Raw genomic sequence first — 22,122 nt, forward strand, 5'->3', positions numbered from 1 at the left:
AACTACAAGGCAGGACTTTGTTAATGACCTGAAGAGAGCTGGGACAGTCTCAAAGAAAACCATTAGTAACACACTACGCCGTCATGGAATAAAATTCTGCAGCGCATGCAAGGTCCCCCTGCTCAAGCCAGCACATGTCCAGGCCCGTCTGAAGTTTGCCAATGACCATCTGGATGATCCAGAGGAGGAATGGGAGAAGGTCATGTTGTCTGATGAGACAAAAATAGAGCTTTTTGGTCTGAACTCCACTCGCCGTGTTTGGAGGAAGAGAAGGATGAGTACAACCCCAAGAACACCATCCCAACCGTGAAGCATGGAGGTGGAAACATCATTCTTTGGGGATGCTTTTCTGTAAAGGGGACAGGACGACTGCACCGTATTGAGGGGAGGATGGATGGGGCCATGTATCGTGAGATCTTGGCCAACATCCTCCTTCCCTCAGTAAGAGCATTGAAAATGGGTCGTGGCTGGGTTTTCCAGCATGACAACAACCCAAAATACACAGCCAGGGCAACTAAGGAGTGGCTCCATAAGAAGCATCTCAAGGTTCTGGAGTGGCCTAGCCAGTCTCCAGACCGGAACCCATTAGAAAATCTTTGGAGGGAGCTGAAAGTCTGTATTGCCCAGCGACAGCCCCAAAACTTGAAGGATCTGGAGAAGGTCTGGAGAAGGCCAAAATCCCTGCTGCAGTGTGTGCAAACCTGGTCAAGAACTACAGGAAACGTATGATCTCTGTAATTGCAAACAAAGGTTTCTGTACCAAATATTAAGTTATGCTTTTCTGATGTATCAAATACTTAAGTCATGTAATAAAATGCAAATGAATTACTTAAAAATCATACAATGTGATTTTCTGGATTTTTTTCTGGAATTCTGTCACTCACAGTTGAAGAGTACCAATGAAAAAATTACAGATATTCTACATGTTTTGTAAGTGGGAAAACCTGCAAAATCGGCAGTGTATTAAATACTTGTTCTCCCCACTCGATATACAAGCAATGGCTACTCAAAGAACAGGAACAAGGCAGTGATTACACTCTCGTTTTTGGGAGCACTATTATCAAGCAAACTTCACACTCAAATATAAAACCAATTATAAAACCACCTGCAAAATTGGCGGTGTATCAAATACTTGTTCTCCCTACTGTATTTAGATGAAATTTCAAAAACAGAAATATGAGACATTCAGTCAATATACAACTTGTAATTTAGAGATTTAGTCTGTGATCTGAATACTTTTGCCAGGCCGAATATTTTAGTTCACATTAATGAAGAACACAATCAAACACAGAGTAAATGAGAAATATCATGCAATAAAGCAATAAATCATGGAATTAATTACTGGTAGTGAATCAGTTTATCAATAGCAAGGAAATGAATGAATTATCAAATAAAATAAACATTGGTTGACTTTATCATCAGACAATGAAAAACAAATTAATCATGAAATTAATGAATAAGAGATTGAACAAACAAATAATTTTTGAAGGAGCATTTCTAATTTGTATGAATAAAACCAATCATTGTTCTTCTCAGAGTTGAAGTTGAGAAAACAAATAGAAGACAGACTACTAGAAGAAAGAGAACTAGAAGAGATGAAGCAGACGATGAAGGAATTTGAAGAGAAGATAAAAGAGAAGGATTCAACTCTGGAGGAGATGAGTAAAGAACTGAAGGACACAGAGAGCAGACTGGAGAAAACAACAAAACAACTGAATGAGAACATCAAACATCTTCTGGAGAAAGACACTCAACTGGATGAAATGACCCAGCAAGTGAGAGAGAAAGAGAGACAACTGGAGAACTCTGTCAAAGAGGAGGAGAAGACTAAGAGACAACTGGAGAACTCTATCAAAGAGGAGGAGAAGACTAAGAGACAACTGGAGAACTCTGTCAAAGAGGAGGAGAAGACTAAGAGACAACTGGAGAACTCTGTCAAAGAGGAGGAGAAGACTAAGAGACAACTGGAGAACACTGTCAAAGAGGAGGAGAAGACTAAGAGACAACTGGAGAACTCTGTCAAAGAGGTGGAAGAGACTAAGAGACAACTGGAGAACTCTGTCAAAGAGGTGGAGAAGACTAAAAGACAACTGGAGAACACTGTCAGAGAGGAGGAAAGGACTAAGAGACAACTGGAGAATACTGTCAGAGAGCTGGAGAAGACCAAGAGACAACTGGAGAACTCTGTCAAAGAGGTGGAAGACAAACAACTGGAGGAGAGAGAATGTGAACTAAAGGAGAAGAGGCAGGAACTAGAAGAGAAAGATAAACTATTAGAGAAGAGAGAGAAACAGTTAAAGGAAAAAGACAAACAAGTGGAGGATGTCAACAAGGAAAATGATAAACTGGGTGAGATTATTAAAACCATTAATACATTTACTGAACTTTCCTCAATGGTAAGATTATTGTAGATTCTAATGAGTTATGTTTTAATCAAATTGTATATAAGATCTAACTGCATCATATTTCTGACTAGAGACATTGACACAGAATTCAGATCTTGTCTCTCCTCATTTCAGCTCAACAGGTCTGTGATGTGAAGACTGAGATGGAGAGACTAAGAAGAGAGACCTCAACCCAGATGACTGGTGAGTTAGATACAGTAACTTATATATGATACAACAGAAGAGAGACCTCAGATGACTGGTGAGTTAGATACAGTAACTTATATATGATACAACAGAAGAGAGATCTCAGATGACTATTAAGTTAGATACAGCAACTTATATATGATACAACAGAAGAGAGACTTCAGATGACTGGTGTGTTAGATACAGTAACTTATATATGATACAACAGAAGAGAGACACTTAAGTCTCTTACAGTTTTTTACAATCGCTATGACAGTTTTTTCAATACATTTAACAAGTTTCCTAAACTCTTAACGCACCAACACACCTAAAACACACAATTGGCAAAACAGTTAATTTCATGCTCAACATCACACATTGTAAACTAAACTCCAAAACTTATTTACAAAATACAATAATACACTAACACAATACACTATGTCTAACAAAACACTGCAAACATGTTTCAAAATCAAATAATTATTCAAAACACTAACACATGTTCTCTTCCAACAGGAACATTTAGTCAATCATAACACAATGACAAAAAAAACACTATCATTAGCTAAAATTACAGAAACTGCATTATTTTATGTATCAGGTCTGCCCTTATACAATAGACAGTATATTGTATTGATCATAGATTGTGTTTTGCACTGCAGTTTCTTTTGATGCCTCTCTACATTTTTGTTTTGTTGGGTTTAGGGAGGTAGACGTTGAATCCTTAGAGGGACAAAATACAGTTACATTTTAGAGACCGGAGGCATACAGTCACTCTAATACTGTAAATGGTAAAATTACTGTATTTACACTTTGCTGTAGGAAAAGCAATATCCTACCTGTTGGTTTCTCTGAAAATACGGACAATGGATGCCACGTGTCCCGGCTGAGATTTGGCTGTACTCGTTCACCAGCCTCTCTGTATGATAGCCCGTGGTTTATGACATGGTCAATGATAGTAGCTCTTACTTGATCAGTTACCCTAGCTCTGGTCCTTCTTTGAGCGCCACCACGCATTCTAACTCCTCTCCCTCTACCTTGCCCCACTCCTCTCCCTTGTCCTTGCCCCACTCCTCTCCCTTGTCCTTGCCCCTATCCTCTCCCTTGTCCTTGTCCCACTCCTCTCCCTTGTCCTTGTCCCAGTCCTCTCCCTTGTCCTGGTACTCGTCTTCCTCTCCCTCGTGCAGGCATTTCTTTCTTTCTTTCTTTCTTTCTTTCTTTGTGTTGCTCCATATTGTTCCTTTTCCACACAATATAAGCCCAAAGAGTACTCTTTTAGAACATATGATCATGCGATTGAAAGAACCTCAACACCTGAGTGTGCTTCCTGGATGGGAATCAGCTGTGATTTATATATTTGCATAACTTCAATAAGCTGTTTCTCATTAGCAATGGAATAAGATACAGGGAATATATTTGTGTTTCAATTCACAATATAATCAGCTGTTTACCTTGACTTTAGCCTGTAAGGTTAGGTTTAGAACATGGTGTTATCTGTTCTGACATACAGTGTGAAAGCATTTGTAAATTTGACTGTAAAATTACATTGTTTTGGTCTTGGTTGAGCTTGTGTGTAAAAGAAGTTCAAGCATTTTAAATTTGTGTTAACTGTATGCATTTTTGAAGAAGAAAATTGTGTGTCCTGTGACGTTGCCCGGCATGGCGCAGCCGGGGCCCCACCCTGGAGCCAGGCCCGGGGTTGGGGCTCGTTCGCGAGCGCCTGGTGGCCGGGCCTTTCCCCATGGGGCCCGGCCGGGCCAAGCCCGAACGAGCGACATGGGGCCGCCCTCCCGTGGGCTCACCACCCACAGGAGGGACCATAAGGGGCCGGTGCATAGAGGATCGGGCGGCAGTCGAAGGCGGGGGCCTAGACAACCCGATCCCCGGACACGGAAACTAGCTCTAGGGACGTGGAATGTCACCTCGCTGGCGGGGAAGGAGCCTGAGATGGTGCGTGAGGTTGAGAGGTTCCGACTAGAGGTAGTCGGGATCACCTCTACGCACGGCTTGGGCTCTGGAACCACACTCCTTGAGAGAGGATGGACTCTTCACCACTCTGGAGTTGCCTATGGTGAGAGGCGGCGGGCTGGTGTGGGTTTGCTTATAGCTCCCCAGCTCTGCCGCCATGTGTTGGAGTTTACCCCGGTGAACGAGAGGGTCGTTTCCCTGCGCCTACGGGTCGGGGATAGGTCTCTCACTGTTGTTTGTGCCTACGGGCCGAACGGCAGTGCAGAGTACCCGACCTTCTTGGAGTCTCTGGGAGGGGTGCTGGAAAGTGCTCCGACTGGGGACTCTATCGTTCTACTGGGGGACTTCAACGCCCACGTGGGCAACGACAGTGACACCTGGAGGGGCGTGATTGGGAGGAACGGCCCCCCTGATCTGAACCCGAGCGGTGTTCAGTTATTGGACTTCTGTGCTAGTCACAGTTTGTCCATAACGAACACCATGTTCAAGCATAAGGGTGTCCATCAGTGCACGTGGCACCAGGACACCCTAGGCCGCAGGTCGATGATCGACTTTGTTGTCGTTTCATCTGACCTGCGGCCATATGTCTTGGACACTCGGGTGAAGAGAGGGGCGGAGCTGTCAACTGATCACCACCTGGTTGTGAGTTGGATCCGATGGCGGGGGAGGAAGCTGGACAGACTCGGCAGGCCCAAGCGTACTGTAAGGGTCTGCTGGGAACATCTGGCCGAGTCTCCTGTCAGAGAGATCTTTAACTCCCACCTCCGGCAGAGCTTTGACTGGATCCCGAGGGAGGTTGGAGATATTGAGTCCGAGTGGACCATGTTCTCCACCGCCATTGTTGAAGCGGCCGCTCGGAGCTGTGGCCGTAAGGTCTCCGGTGCCTGTCGAGGCGGCAATCCCCGAACCCGGTGGTGGACACCGGAAGTAAGGGATGCTGTCAAGCTGAAGAAGGAGTCCTATCAGGCCTGGTTGGCTTGTAGGACTCCAGAGGCAGCTGACGGGTACCGACAGGCCAAGCGGACTGCAGCCCGGGTGGTTGTGGAGGCAAAAACTCGGGCCTGGGAGGAGTTCGGTGAGGCCATGGAGAAGGACTATCGGCTGGCCTCGAAGAGATTCTGGCAAACCATCCGGCGCCTCAGGAGAGGGAAACAGTGCCCTACCAACGCTGTTTACAGTAGAGGTGGGCAGCTGTTGACCTCAACTGGGGATGTCGTCGGGCGGTGGAAGGAGTACTTCGAGGATCTCCTCAATCCCGCCGTCACGTCTTCCATTGAGGAAGCAGAGGATGAGGGCTCAGAGGTGGACTCGTCCATCACCCGGGCTGAAGTCACCGAGGTGGTTAAGAAACTCCTCGGTGGCAAGGCACCGGGGGTGGATGAGATCCGCCCTGAGTACCTCAAGTCTCTGGATGTTGTGGGGCTGTCTTGGCTGACACGCCTATGCAACATCGCGTGGCAGTCGGGGACAGTGCCTCTGGGATGGCAGACCGGGGTGGTGGTCCCTCTTTATAAGAAGGGGGACCGGAGGGTGTGTTCCAACTATAGGGGGATCACACTTCTCAGCCTCCCCGGGAAAGTCTATGCCAGGGTTCTGGAGAGGAGAATACGGCCGATAGTAGAACCTCGGATTCAGGAGGAACAGTGTGGTTTTCGTCCAGGCCGTGGAACACTGGACCAGCTCTATACCCTCTACAGGGTGATGGAGGGTTCATGGGAGTTTGCCCAACCAGTCCACATGTGTTTTGTGGATTTGGAGAAGGCATTCGACTGTGTCCCTCGCGGCATCCTGTGGAGAGTGCTTCGGGAATATGGGGTCCTGGGTCCTTTGCTAAGGGCTGTCAGGTCCCTGTACGACCGAAGCAGGAGCTTGGTCCGCATTGCCGGCAGTAAGTCAGACTTGTTCCCTGTGCATGTTGGACTCCGGCAGGGCTGCCCTTTGTCACCGGTTCTGTTCGTAATTTTTATGGACAGAATTTCTAGGCGCAGCCAGGGGCCGGAGGGTGTCAGGTTTGGGGACCACACGATTTCGTCTCTGCTCTTTGCGGATGATGTTGTCGTGTTGGCCCCTTCAAGCCAGGACCTTCAGGATGCACTTGGACGGTTTGCAGCCGAGTGTGAAGCGGTGGGGATGAAAATCAGTACCTCCAAATCCGAGGCCATGGTCCTCAGTCGGAAAAGGGTGGCTTGCCCACTTCAGGTTGGTGGAGAGTGCCTGCCTCAAGTGGAGGAGTTTAAGTATCTAGGGGTCCTGTTCACGAGTGAGGGAAGGATGGAACGGGAGATTGACAGACGGATCGGTGCAGCTTCTGCAGTAATGCGGTCGATGTATCGGTCTGTCGTGGTGAAGAAAGAGCTGAGCCGCAAGGCGAAGCTCTCGATTTACCGGTCAATCTACGTTCCTACTCTCACCTATGGTCATGAGCTTTGGGTCATGACCGAAAGGACAAGATCCCGGATACAGGCGGCCAAAATGAGCTTTCTCCGCAGGGTGGCTGGGCGATCCCTTAGAGATAGGGTGAGAAGCTCGGTCACCCGGGAGGAGCTCAGAGTAGAGCCGCTGCTCCTCCACATCGAGAGGGGTCAGCTGAGGTGGCTTGGGCATCTGTTTCGGGTGCCTCCGGAACGCCTTCCTGGGAAGAGACCCCGGGGAAGACCTAGGACACGCTGGAGGGACTATGTCTCCCGGCTGGCCTGGGAACGCCTCGGTGTCCCCCCGGAAGAGCTGGAGGAAGTGTCTGGGGAGAGGGAAGTCTGGGCATCCCTGCTTAGACTGCTGCCCCCGCGACCCGGCCCCGGATAAGCGGAAGATGATGCAATGCAATGCAATGCAATGTATGCATTTTGTGTCAAAGCAACAAGAAATGTGTTAATTGTATAGCCTACAAAGATGGATGTTGTGCTAGCCGTGTTAAGAGTTTAGGAAACTTGTTAAATGTATTGAAAAAACTGTCATAGCGATTGTAAAAAACTGTAATGTGATCCTGTATGTTTCCATTATAAATGGATGTAACTGTATTTGATGTGATGTAGAACATGGAGACATTTCAGATACAGGATCCAGATTTCCAGTCAGGAAGAGACGCAGCATGGAAGATCCTCCATTCAGTGAGTTGATCATATCAATATAAGAACTAACTACTGATAGTGACTTACTTTATTGTATACTTTGCAGGTTTTACTGTTATTAAATATGCATTACAAATGTGTATCTAATAACTTACAGTGAACATTGTTTTTGCTCACTTAACTTCCTATTATGAATGTGTAAGATGTACTCTATCTGGTTGTCTGAAGTAAAATACGATCAAATATGAAACGGTCCAGATGTGAAACTGATCACTCAGTGTTTTAATTTGACTTGTAGGCTCAAACCTAAACATTTATTTAAACATTCAGTTTTCCCAGTTGTCTTTCTTTAAAATGTTATAACAATGCATTAACATTAACTCAAACTGTAACATTAATTGTAATCAACCTCAAACTTGATTTCTCCAAATGTGTCTCTGATGAGTTAATGTGTTGAACTGTGTCCTGTGTTGTATTACAGTGGGAGGAGAGACCTCAGATACAGACACCAGAGTTACACACAGGAGGAGAAACAGCATGGAAATAATATCTCCTAACAGTGAGTTGTGGATGTAGTTTTCTCTTGGTTAAAGTGGTCCATCCTCCAGAGAGTCAGTGTGTTGACCAGTGATGTGTGTTGTGTTACAGTTGGAGGAGAGAGCAGCAATCCAGACTCCCCAGTGTCTCCCAGTGGGTCTGAGCTGAGACTGGTGCTGCTGGGGAGGACTGATGCTGGGAGGAGGGCAGCAGGAAACACCATCCTGGGCAGAGAGGAGTTTGGGGCCCAGGCCAGCCCCTCTGCAGTGACCCAGAGGAGTGTGAGGAGACAGGGGGAGGTGTGTGGGAGACACCTGGTGCTGGTGGACACTCCAGACTGGTCCTGTCCTGGACTCTCTCTGGAGGTGATCAGACAGGATGTGGGTCTCTGTGTCCGTCTGTCTTCCCCGGGACCCCACGCCTTCCTCCTGGTCATACCAGTGGAGCCCTCCAAGGAGGAGGAGAGAGGGGTGCTGGAGAGAATGGAGGAGATGTTTGGGGAGGGGTGTTGGGGACACACTGTGGTTCTATTCACCCATGATGACAGCCTGAAAGAGCAGAGCATTGAGGAGTTTCTCCAAGCAGGGAATCAGGACCTCCAGCAGCTTGTAGAGAAGTGTGGGAGCAGATACCATGTCCTCAACATTAAGGACAGGACCCATGACACTCAGGTCCCAGAGCTACTGGAGAAGATAGAGGAGATGGTGTCAGGAATCAGAGAGAGTTTCTACTGCAGTCAGACATACCAGGAGGCAGAGGCCCAGCTCAGAGAGATGGAAAGAAAGATCCAGAAGGAGATGGAGGAGAGGAAACAGAGGGTGGAAACAGAGATGAAAGAGAGACTTGATAAGGAGTTACAGGAGTCTCTAAAGAAGATCGAGGGAGTGATCAAGGAACATGAGGGAGATATCAGAACACTCAATGATAGAACCACTGAATTAGAGAGACAAGTGAAAGAAGAGAAGGATGAGGAGAAGAAGAGAGAGATGGAGAGAGAGTTAACGAGAGAATCTGATAGGAGGAAAGAGATGGAGAGAAAGTTGGAGAGAGTAAAAGAGAAGAGAGAAAATGAGAAGAAAGAGATGGAGGAGAAACACAAGCAGGAGATTGAGGAGATCAAGGAGAAACATGAAGAAGAGGCCAGAGTTGAAGCAGAGAGAAACCTGATGAAGATAATCCTACCTGAGTTACAGAGGAACATCATGATCTCACAGACAAAGATGAAGACAGAGTTCAGTAGACAGATGGGGGAGAAGGATAGAGAGATGAAGGAGAAGGAGAGACAGATGAAGGGGAGGGATGTAGAAATAGAGAGACTGAGACAGAACTTAAAAGAGGTCAGTGAAGCTCATTCAGTACTGGAGAAGAAGGATAGACATATAGAGGAGAAGGATAGAGAGATAGAAGAGAAGGATAGACAGATAGAGGAGAAGGATAGACAGATAGAGGAGAAGGATGAACAGATAAAGAATTATGCAATGATTTGGTTCTTAGTCTTTATCTTATTGTCTTTATTCTTTGCTGTTCAGTATCATTGGTCATTTTTTTAAGTAGGATGAGACCACTGGCGAACATTTGTATTGTCATGCTGGAAAGTCCCATGAGTGTCCCTTGCGCAGTTTTTGTCCAGAAGAATGCAAATTGTCTGCCAGTATTTGCTGATAACATGCAGCATTCATCTTGCCATCAATATTCACTAGTTCCCTCGTGCCTTTAGAGCTCACACACCCCCAAAACATCAGTGAGCCCCCATCATGCTTCACAGTGGGGGTGGTATTCTGTTCACTATAGGCCTTGTTGACCCCTCTCCAAACATAGCTCTTATGGTTCTGACCATAATGCTCTCTTTTGGTCTCATCACTCCAAATTACAGTGTGACAGAAGCTGTGAGGCGTGTCAAGGGGTTGTCGGGCATATGTAACCAGGCTTTTTTGTGGCATTGGTCCAGTAAAGACTTCTTTCTGGCAACTCGACCATGCAGCTCATTTTTGTTCACGTATCGTTGGATTGTGCTCCTTGAAATGACCACACCGTCTTTTTCTCCTGAGGTTACCTGTGGGTTTTTCTTTGTATCCCAAACAATTCTTCTGGCAGTTTTGGCTGAAATCTTTCTTGGTCTACCTGACCTTGGCTTGGTATCTAGAGATCCCCAAATTTTACACTTCTTAATAAGTGATTGAACAGTACTGACTGGTATTTGCAAGGCTTTGGATATCTTTTTAGATCCTTTTCCATCTTTATAAAGTTCTGTTACTTTGTTATGCAGGTCTTTTGACAGGTCTTTTCTGCTCCCCATGGCTCAGTATCTAGCCTGCTCAGTGCATCCACGTGAGAGCTAACAATCTCATTGACTATTTATACACAGACACTAACTGCAGTCCTTCTGGTGTTCCTTGATGCTGTGTATGACCTTTTTTCCCACCCTTGGAAAGACAACATAGGGCCCGTGGCTCACCAACCACCCCCAGAGCCAAATTATTCTCCTTCCACCACATTCACCCTCAATCCGACTGAGGATTTTTTCTCAGCTTGGCGATGGAAGGTATTTGATGGGAACCCTCATCAGTAAGTGCGTCTTCTCCAGGTAATGGAGGAGGTCTGTGGTGATAACACAGAGGCATGCAGAGGCATGCCAAGAATGGAGCCCCCATCATAGGCGCTTTTCCCCCGCTGCTTGTCCAGAGAACACGTCAGTTGTGATGTGGTATAAAACATGTGGCCAACTCAACAGGACAGGCAGGACAGGGCCTGAGGTTTTCTTTTCACTCCATTCATGTGTACTGTACAATTCTGTACCTTTTTGTTGCTTGATGATATAAAATGTATATATGCTATGTATAAATATATTTTTATATTTTTGGCTGGCCAGGGTCAAATGTAAAATCAAGTTCTTTGCTAGCTGTGTTGGTGGATTCTTTTTGTTTTCCTACATGAGTCTTCCATTTTAATGAAATAATAAAATGTTGCTACACAGTGTTTTCTTCATGCTCAGTGTGAGCAACAGATACGATGTCTGTGTGCGTATAATCTGACCCGATTATTTGATTTTGAGGGTGGTGTGTGTAGTTTTTAGGCCAGAATTTCATTATTATGTAATATTATGGAGACTTTTTATAATGGGATTTGTGTTAACAGGTTACATTTAGGGACATTTGGGGATTATTCAGAGAATAGTGTGTATGCATTTGAAAAAAACTGTAACACATGACAGACTGTGTTGTCAGGATAATAAGTATTAACAGTCTTCTCCTCAGGCAGCCCTTAGCCGTCCCACCCAGAGATAAGACTGGGGTGCCACAATGGAACATGCAGGTGTCAGTCACGCCTGATAAGGTCCTGTGTTTAGCAGCCAAGGGCTCTGTAATTTCCTATTCATGACATTATAATATAATCTTTACACATACAGTACAGGCCAAAGGTTTGGACACACCTTCTCATTCAATGCGTTTCCTTTATTTTCATGAGTATTTACATTGTAGATTCTCACTGAAGGCATCGAAACTATGAATGAACACATGTGGAATTATGTACTTAACAAAAAAGTGTGAAATAACTGAACACGTCTTATATTCTAGTTTCTCTATTACTGCTTTGCACACTCTTGGCATTCTTAAATATAGAGCTTGAAAGAAGAGAGCAGATAATGAGAGACCTGGATGTATTTAAAGAGGAGAAAGAAAATGAGAAGAAGGAGATGGAGGAGAAACACAAGCAAGAGATTGAGGAGATCATGGAGAAATATGAAGGAGAAGCCAGAGTTGAAGCAGAGAGAAACCTGATGAAGATACTCCTGCCTGAGTTACAGAGGAACCTCATGATGTTTAGCACAAAGATGAAGACAGAGTTCAGAAAACAGATAAAGAAGACGGATACACAGATAGAGAAGGATAGACAGATAAAAGAGAAAGACAGACAGACTAAAAGCGGCATTTCAAAAGGGCAGTGAAGCTCGCTTACAGTTCAACACAGTTCAACAGATTGATGGAGGAATTTATCAGACAGATGGTTGAAGCAGAATGATAGAGGAGGATGAAGAGATGTGGAGACTAATGCCCTGTTTACACCTGATACTAACATGTAGCCTTTGTCCTGATCTTGTCCACATTATTGTTGTATCTTTTTTCCAGGTGTAATAGCCTTTTTCAATCAGACCTTTATTCCCAATTGCTACTAATGTTGGTGGAGCTGGATATAGCTTGACGCGTGCAGTTGGTTGTAAAGATGGGTAGAAGAAAGTTGATTCAGTCGGTCCAATGACCATTTATTGTTAATGATGAAGAATGTTAAATAATCTTGAAGTAAATAACATAAACAATTAAATTAAAGTAGTCTATTCTCATATGGTAGCAAACGGCTTGTCACGTCATGACACCATAGAGCACACCACCACACGGTCAAAAGACTGTTTGCCCTCTCAGCCCCCTCCGATACTTCCTGTCTTTAAGGCCATTCCCCTTGGGCTCCACATTCAGCCTCCCAACCGTCCTTTAGGTGGCAGTAGACAGACCTGTTGCCATATATATATAAACACTCACACATTCATCCAGAACACACACACACATACACTACTATTCACCAGAAAGAAACATGAAATTAATTCAAAGCTCAATTAAGCTCCTACACCAGGGAATAATTTCAGGGTGTGAGAATGTTTTTCATATCTTACTTGAACTGTTTTTCTGACCTCTGAGTGTCCAACTTTCTGTTAGTTTGGGCAGCAGAGTATCTATATAGTATAAATATTTCCCAAACCTATATAGTATATTTTAGGATCAGAGTTTGGAGAACATTACCTTAATATTAAACAGCACTAAACCAGATCGTGGTGACTGGGCTCAAAATATTAATGTTTCAGATATGTTTGATGTGATGTTACATGAACATTGTTGCAGCATCCCATGTTTTTATGAAAACAGCATTTCTTTGGGTTAGGAGAATATTCCATTAACATCCTACCACACATCGCATGGTCACCATGGACTCAGAATAATTGATATTAATGTTTCAAACACATTTAATGAGAAAGTTGCCAAAACATTGGAGTGTATCAGTTTGTCTGGACGTTGAGTGATCGTGACAAAGAAACATTTCTCAAAAAATCATTATTGCACACCACGCCTTTCTGTTCAACAGCCAATCAGGGCTCTTCATCTGTGACTGGCGATAAATACACTTTTACCAAGGTCTTTTCCATGTTCAACTTTGTCATAAATCACAGAATGTCCAGCGTGGTTGACATAAGGAACCTCATTAAAGTTTAAGTTAATTCATCAAGCTGAAAGGCTACAACTCCGCTGAGATTTACTTCAATGTGCTTTATTTCATCCACGAAACATGATTCAACAAGTGACCAGTAAAAACCTTACTTATCGTGTTTTCAGATAAACATTTCTTCATAGTCTACCATAGAAAACAGTTTAAATCAGAACGGTAAAACATTTCAGGTCGATCACCAAACAAATCTGCAGAAAACCCCAAGGATAAACTCTTATCACACTGTTGCCAACAGATGCATGTTTGAACTTCCTGGAGAGCCAGGACATTGACTGGGCAGTCCTCCTACCAAAAAGTATATTCTCTGTTCCCAGGTTGTTATGGTGAATAAAAGTTGTATAACTTCAAAAATGTCTGAAACTGAGAAATTGTGCTCCCCAAAATCATCCCCTAAAAATGTTTTATGGAGGAACGATAAATATCACTGGTTAAAATGATGACATGTTCTTCACAGCAACATACATTGTGACAAAACTATAGAGGATCTTAAGATGCATAGGTCTGGTCCAGAACTGGTACCCAGGTTGATCTGAGACACTGTTGCTGCCCCCTCTGCTGGACCCAAATACCGGGTCAGATCTGGGTCAGGTGGATGCAGCAGTACTGCAAGGAAGTGACTTACAGCACTCCACCACCAGGGGGCACCAGAGTGGTTTTTGTCAACTTCCACTGTGACATTCAAGTCATATTTGCATTCATACAAGACAATATCAATGTGTTATAACAGTTCTATTGACCACAGCAGTGCTGATGCCCCAGACTCATTACCGGACCAAAGACTGACACACTTTGCATCAGCTGAGATTAAATATGAAGAAGTCTTCAAATGCAATTCCCATTCATTCTATTACAAACAAGATTGGACTGTGTGTGTGTGTGTATGTGCTGTGAGTGTGTGTGTGCGCATGTGTGTGTTTTGGTGTGTGGGTGTGTTGTTGGGTGGGTGTGTGTGTGTCTGTACACTGTTCCAAAGCAAACGAATGTTTGAAAAATTGAGCATTAATAATATAACCAAAGTATGTACTGAAAATCATTTCTATGTACTGAAATCAGGTGATATCATATTTATACCCAATAAAAGGTTAAAACAACAATGTAGAACATGTCATCCATTTAACATTTGTGTTCCGAGGCTGGTTATGACAGGCTGTATGAAGACAAACAGCTGTCTATACAACTATGATCACCATGGATGTTAAAACTTGAATAACATCACTCACAGACATATGAAACCCCTAGAAAACCTCTCAGGTTCATGATGCCATAGAAATGGTTGTCATGCAAATACATAAAAACAGTTCTATGATGTTGGTTCTCGTTGTTTTGAAACTTAGTAAAATGCCCATCCCGTGTTCGATGAAAGACAACTGTTTTACACCTTGTCAGTTGTTCAAACCGGACAGTATCTGTGATGTCACACAATCATCTGACGCTAAACCAGCACCTGTATGTTTCTCATGACCAGTAGCCACAGCCTCAGCATGAGTACTGTGGGTTCAAAATACCCATCAAACAAACTGAAAAGCAGCTACAATTATTATTCAACTCCACATATGGATGACTTTTTATGTGATAATCTGATCTATCAAGAGTGTTTGAGCCTAACGTGGTGAACATTTGTACCATTACCTCTAGTGATTCAGCAACCAAAAGCTCTTCAGCTCCTTGTACAAAGTCTAAAGCTCTAACTATCAAAGTATCCAAACCTTCCATAATGCCAGCATAGATGTCTGTATTGCTGTGCAACAATGTATTGACTTGCTCATGTGTAATTTGATGATTAACAGATTCTGGGTTTTGTTCCTGATGTTTATCATGATGGGGTGACCCTGGTGATGACATGTGGTGTCTTTTCACTGTATTGTGTGTATTATCTATGGGGTATCACAGTGTGCACCTGTGTTATTGTCTGTTGGACATGTGTAGTGGTTGATGGTTGTTCAGTGTCTGTTGTTAGCACTCTCTCACCATTTCTCTAGTTTAACATGTTAATTATGATCCACTTACAATAATATTCTAACTCAAACATACATTTACATACATCACAGTTTTGATGAGTTGACTGCAAAATATGTACTACCTTCAGCTTTCAAGCATTGTATCTGGGGCAACAATGAAACAACAAACCCTGACGCTGTACAGCAACAAAGTGGGGGGGTCTGAAGCCGTTATTGTGTTGTAGTCATCTCCAACACCCCCCCGCTCCTCACTGTTGGTTGATATATACAGTATAAAGGTTCAGCTGTATGTGGATTGTCGTAATGTTAATAACTTTTTAGTACAACGCTGAAAATGTCTGTAAATGTTCAGACTTACACAAAAAGTATCTGTTCAGGATATTGCGTAAAATCTCAAGCGTGCAGTCTGTTAGATTCTGTCCATTTGTGATCCATGAACAGAATTAATGCAACCGGAAGTCAGCATGAGGCTACGATGTTGACCTTCCATTTCTCATTTCTATCTCTCTCCAATGATTACAAAGTGGACACAGTATTTATGCCCCAGCACATCCCCTCCAATATCTGGCTGTCTTCCAATCACATACGTGTATTCTATATCCGAACCTCACTTGGCCTAATAATGTCCCCTCTTAAGTTTCTTGGCTCCACAGCTTATCAGGTTGTGTGGGGCCCCTCAGTAGTAGATACCAACTGCTCGTGATACGGTACCTCATATAGCACAAGATAACGAACCACTGCTCTAACAAGAGAATAGAACTAAAATACATGCATATCATCAGGTACAGACAGGTTTCCTCACAATGGTATGTGCCAACCTACGGTCCATGGGTCTATTCATAGGGTCTATGACAGTCAGATGGAAAACTCCTATCAGGAGGTATGGACAGGATGTGTGGAAACCATCAGAAATGGGTCATCACATTTCCTACCTAGTATCCTTCGTACAGAGATCATTAATACTCTCATACATTGTGTAATTCAGCTACTTTTCATGCCCAATATCTATCAAGTCCAACTGACACTGATGCTGATTACTTGGTCTGAAATAAATACATGTTGGGTTAACAGAAGATCTAGTATTTAAAAGCTGATGATTATTAATGTTAAAAGACTACTTGCCAAACTCTGTAGGTCCAAAAAGGTGTTTTCCAGACAAGGCAGTGGCCTCCATGGACTTAATATAGACAACACAAGTGTAATGCCTCCAAAGGTTTACACCTCTTAACTTTGTCATTGGTTCATCATGTTTGAACTACACTGTTTACATGAATGAAAGTTGTGATTGAGTAAAGCTAAGCTAGTTAGTTCGGGGATGTTTGACAACCAAATACACTGAATGATACTATCAGTCCGGAAGAAATGCTGTTCTCATTAGTTATTGCATCTTTACTGCAACATCACATCATTTCAGTTCTTCTAATAATGACAAACTCATCTGCTTACCTACACTAGTCAACATTTATCTTATTGCAAGCCATTAACACACATAATATAGGTCCGCAATACAGCATCCAAAATTTACGACATGCTTCAAATCATTAGAAGATTATAACAAATCTTACCCAGAAGTCAAGCATCCATGCACTCACGCATGCGCAGATACACACACGCAAACAAATATTTACGAACTCACAAATACTACAGTTTTAATCACCGTTGCCTGTTCAACTAATGTGTAGAAAGCAATTTTGCGTTAATGCTCGTTGTACATTTTGAGAAGATGAACTTTCAAACGTTTTGTTTACCTGAAATAGCCAATTCATGTTTATTTTTAACAACGCTTTGACTCCAACCAGGATATATTCAACCTAGCCATAATGTCTGGTCGACCCTTGTTTAGTTTGTTACTTCAGAACACCAACATCACCACCACAATAAAACACGGTACATATCAACCAAAATATACTATGGTTGTACTAAGGACTAACATTGTTTATTTTATAGACCAATACAATTGGCAGATTTTATCGTTACTTATCGTAACATTGAATGTCTGGGGAATTGAACATTCCTGACCTCTGGCGCCCTATTGTTAAGAATCAAAGCGACCATAAATTACTAACATACACCCCCCCATACAAATTGTAATCCCCAGTACATGCATTACCGGAAGTTACACCCTGTTGCCCCCATAACATACATCACACAGGAAGCACCACCCCCAGCATACCTCACACCAGATGTCCCACCCACACCATAGGTTACATAGGAAGTCCCACCCCCAATTCGGAAGTCTCACCCACATGTCAATCAGTCAACAAAAGTGACAGAATTAACCCTAAATTAACTACTCTCACTTTTATGCACTCATTACAATCTTATGCTTCTTAAGTGGACAGATTGATATCCCTGAAGTTTAATTGTCTTAGTGTTATACTGTGATGATTAAAACATGTTCCATAAAAAATGTTTTAACAGTGTATATTAACTCGACCCACTGACGTTTATATCACGGACTAGTTATATATTAACTGGACCCGGCATGGGACTTTGGATCTGACACACATGATAATTGGTTGTAAAGTTAATGAACAAAGTGGAAGTGAAACTTCCTGTACAGACTGAAGTTGCGTAGTGTTTGGTTTAACATTGTTTAGAAGTATCTTCATGGGTAACATTAAGTTTTTTAATTAATAGTGGGACCTTATTTTGATATTCATCCATAACTTTTAAATTGAAGTAGAGGACGTGAAGACCAGTGAAGGTGGTGAGTATTATAATTATTCACATTCACTTTTTTTTGCCAACAAGTAAATATCAATATCAACTTTTCATGAAGAAACTTGATTATTTGATGTGACATAAAAGCATGAACATAAAATGTAGTTCATATATGTATGTTTACATAAATATGATACAATACAATACTTCACTACTTGGTTGACGGGCTTCTTGTGTTTCACTGCTAGCAAGCTCTTAGGCAGGTGTAATTAACATGACACTTACTGTCGACATCCTACATACAGGGAGTAGAATATTGAACATGTATAACCTACATACAGGGAGTAGAATACTGAACATGTATAACCTACATACAGGGAGTAGAATACTGAACATGTATAACCTACATACAGGGAGTTGAATAATGAACATGTATAACCTACATACAGGGAGTAGAATACTGAACATGTATAACCTACATACAGGGAGTAGAATACTGAACATGTATAACCTACATACAGGGAGTAGAATAATGAACATGTATAACCTACATACAGGGAGTAGAATACTGAACATGTATAACCTACATACAGGGAGTAGAATAATGAACATGTATAACCTACATACAGGGAGTAGAATAATGAACATGTATAACCTACATACAGGGAGTAGAATACTGAACATGTATAACCTACATACAGGGAGTAGAATACTGAACATGTATAACCTACATACAGGGAGTAGAATAATGAACATGTATAACCTACATACAGGGAGTAGAATAATGAACATGTATAACCTACATACAGGGAGTAGAATAATGAACATGTATAACCTACATACAGGGAGTAGTATACTGAACATGTATAACCTACATACAGGGAGTAGAATACTGAACATGTATAACCTACATACAGGGAGTAGAATAATGAACATGTATAACCTACATACAGGGAGTAGAACACTGAACATGTATAACCTACATACAGGGAGTAGAATACTGAACATGTATAACCTACATACAGGGAGTAGAATACTGAACATGTATAACCTACATACAGGGAGTAGAATAATGAACATGTATAACCTACATACAGGGAGTAGAATACTGAACATGTATAACCTACATACAGGGAGTAGAATACTGAACATGTATAACCTACATACAGGGAGTAGAATAATGAACATGTATAACCTACATACAGGGAGTAGAATAATGAACATGTATAACCTACATACAGGGAGTAGAATACTGAACATGTATAACCTATCTCAGGGCAGCTCCAGGCATAAGCGACATAAGCGGTCTCTTAGTGACCTCGACAACTAAGGAGCCTTCGACCAATAGGTGAGAACATTATAAACGATAGCACATTAACAAAATGGAATAGAAAACATAGATATTAGATTTTCCGTTTGTCAGTGCAGCCTGACATCTAGATAATTTTCTGCTATTAAAAGGATTACTGTGGGCATCAATTTCAATAGTATAGGAATTATATTCTAAGCACAAATGCAACAACCAGGTATGTCAGTAACACATACAGTAATGGGTGGGAACTCCATTTACTTAAACTGCTTGTGGCATTAGGTTAATTTATCAATCAATATTAAGTACAAACACAAACATCTGTAAAATAAACAATTAAAAAATATATACATGCAAAAGAGTATGCTGGGAATAATGATGATGAATTTGGTGTGAGGTTCTGTTTTTGTCGGTTTTGGTTATGCGTTTGTTCTTGAATGTAACTTGTTTGGTTTTCTTCCTTTTGTTTTTGAACGTTGCCTATCCTTTTGTCATTATTGTTTACACCTGTGTCTCATTTGCTCCCCTCTATATTAGTTCTATGTTTGCTTTTCTCTATTGTGAGGTGTTGTTGGTTTTTTAACACTATCAAGCATGTGACTACTTCCTGTATAGACTTTTCTGTGTTTAGACCCTTATTGCCCACCTTGATGATTCTCAGTCTACTTCCATGTGGACTTTTACCTGCCTGAACTTGTTTGCAATTTTGTCAGAGGAGAAGGCCAGTCAGCAGGGTCTGTAGACAGGGTCTGTAGACAGGGTCTGTAGGCAGGGTCTGTAGACAGGGTCTGTAGGCAGGGTCTGTAGACAGGGTCTGTAGGCAGGGGTCTGTAGGCAGGGTCTGTATACAGGGTCTGTAGACAGGGTCTGTAGGCAGGGGTCTGTAGGCAGTGTCTGTAGAGATGGTTTGGTTGGGATGCTGCCATAGGCATTTCAAATGGAGAGCACATGGGCATTAGTTTACATGTTATTCACAGCATTTAAAGTGGTGGAACATCCCACATACAAACCCAGTAATAATAAGATCATCATTGTTAAATACAATACGGAAACATAAATCTGATTTAACATAAATTATTTATTTTGTTTGTGCTATGCAGGGATGCACACATAAACACGTGTGTGTACACACACACACACACACACACACACACACACACACACACACACACACACACACACACACACACACACACCTGAAGAATCCTGCTGGGGAGAACTGGAAGCAAACAGGCGGTTCGAATGTTTTCATTGGATTGAGTGGGTGTTATTAGTGGTTATCAGCCTCATAGATATGGGTCAGAAGGGGCTTGCTTGCCTACTGGTAGGCTCAGAAGGCTGTTATCATCCATTCGCATGGTTAATTTAGTATTTAACTAATTTAGTATTGACGAAATCATCACAGTTTAAAGGCTCTCATTTTAATGGTCTTACCTGTAGACTTACCTTAACCCTAACCTTAACCCATTTTAATGGTCTTACCTGTAGACTTACCCTAACCCTAACCTTAACCCATTTTATTGGTCTTACCTGTAGACTTACCCTAACCCTAACCTTAACCCATTTTAATGGTCTTACCTGTAGACTAACCCTAACCCTAACCCTAACCCACTTTAATGGTCTTACCTGTAGACTCACCCTAACCCTAACCGTCCCTTCGAAATAAAGTGGATGAGCTTCAGGCAAAAGTAAAGTTCCTCCCAGAATACAGATCCGCCTCTCCTCGCCTTGACAGAGACGTGGCTCAAAGATCAGGATCCACTCTCTGATTTTGAGTTGGATTGTTTTGGGGAACCTGTTCGTCTTGACAGAGACTCCACAGTGACGGGAAAATCACTTGGTGGAGGCTTATGTCTTTATATAAACAAGAAATGGTGCAATACGGTGATTGTCAGAGAAAAACTGTGTACTCCTGATATCGAACTTTTATCTGTTTCTCTACGCCCCTTTTATCTGCCCAGGGAATTCCCACAAATATTTTTAACACTTGTTTATATTCACCCGAAGGCTAATGCTGACCTAGCGACTCGGGCGATGGTGAAGTGTGTGCAGCGGCTTCAGGGGATTTCACCTGAAGCACCAAACTTCGTCATGGGCGATTTTAATAACTGTAAACCAGGGAAGTCCCTATGTAATTTTTAACAATATGTCACCTGTGCAACACGACGGACCAAAAAGCTGGACCTCTGTTATGGATCCGTCAAAGGTGCTTATAAATCGTACAGCAGAGCTCCACTTGGCATGTCCGATCACAACTCTGTTTATTTGGTTCCGTACTACAAAGCGGTACTGAAGAGAAACAAGCCGGAACGAAAGTTGATTCCTGTTTGGTCAGAGGACTCAATCCAGTGTCTACAGGAATGCTACTGCTGTACTGATTGGGATCTATTTAAAAACGAATGTAAGGACATTGATGAGCTTACAGAGACTGTTTCTGCATACATTACATTCTGTGAGGAGTTAGTCATTCCCAGAAAACTCATTTCCATATATCCAAATAACAAACCTTGGGTCTCCAAATCTGTTAAAAGCATAGTTAATCAACGAAATATTAGCTACAACCAAGGTAACATGACTCAATATAGAGTATTTCAAAAACAAGCTAAAAAGGAACTTAAGCTTGCAAAACTTAACTATAAGGACAAAGTTGAGGAAATGTTGAGTACAAGCAACTCACATCCTGCATGGGAGGGTGTGAAAGCTATGATGGGGATGCAGTCTAAGAAAGGTCTGATTTCCCTCAATGGCATGTCAGACCTTGCCCTCTCAAATGA

General features: G+C 42.5%; 1 protein-coding gene across 1 annotated transcript in view; it reads left to right on the forward strand.

Annotated features, from left to right (window-relative positions):
- Window positions 1–1,595: 1,595 nt before the first annotated feature.
- The window catches only part of LOC117594246 (adventurous-gliding motility protein Z-like), a gene marked incomplete at its 3' end in the record, with an annotated part of 55,126 nt that continues 34,599 nt past the window's right edge, over window positions 1,596–22,122 (forward strand). Inside the window, exons 1-2 of the mRNA XM_034291361.1 lie at window positions 1,596–2,349; window positions 2,520–2,588. Of these exons, the coding sequence (XP_034147252.1) occupies window positions 1,596–2,349; window positions 2,520–2,588 (823 nt within the window). The remainder of the gene's footprint in view (window positions 2,350–2,519; window positions 2,589–22,122) is intronic.

Source organism: Esox lucius, chromosome 3 (assembly GCF_011004845.1).
Source record: "Esox lucius isolate fEsoLuc1 chromosome 3, fEsoLuc1.pri, whole genome shotgun sequence".
In the NCBI taxonomy this organism is placed as follows: Eukaryota; Metazoa; Chordata; class Actinopteri; order Esociformes; family Esocidae; genus Esox; species Esox lucius.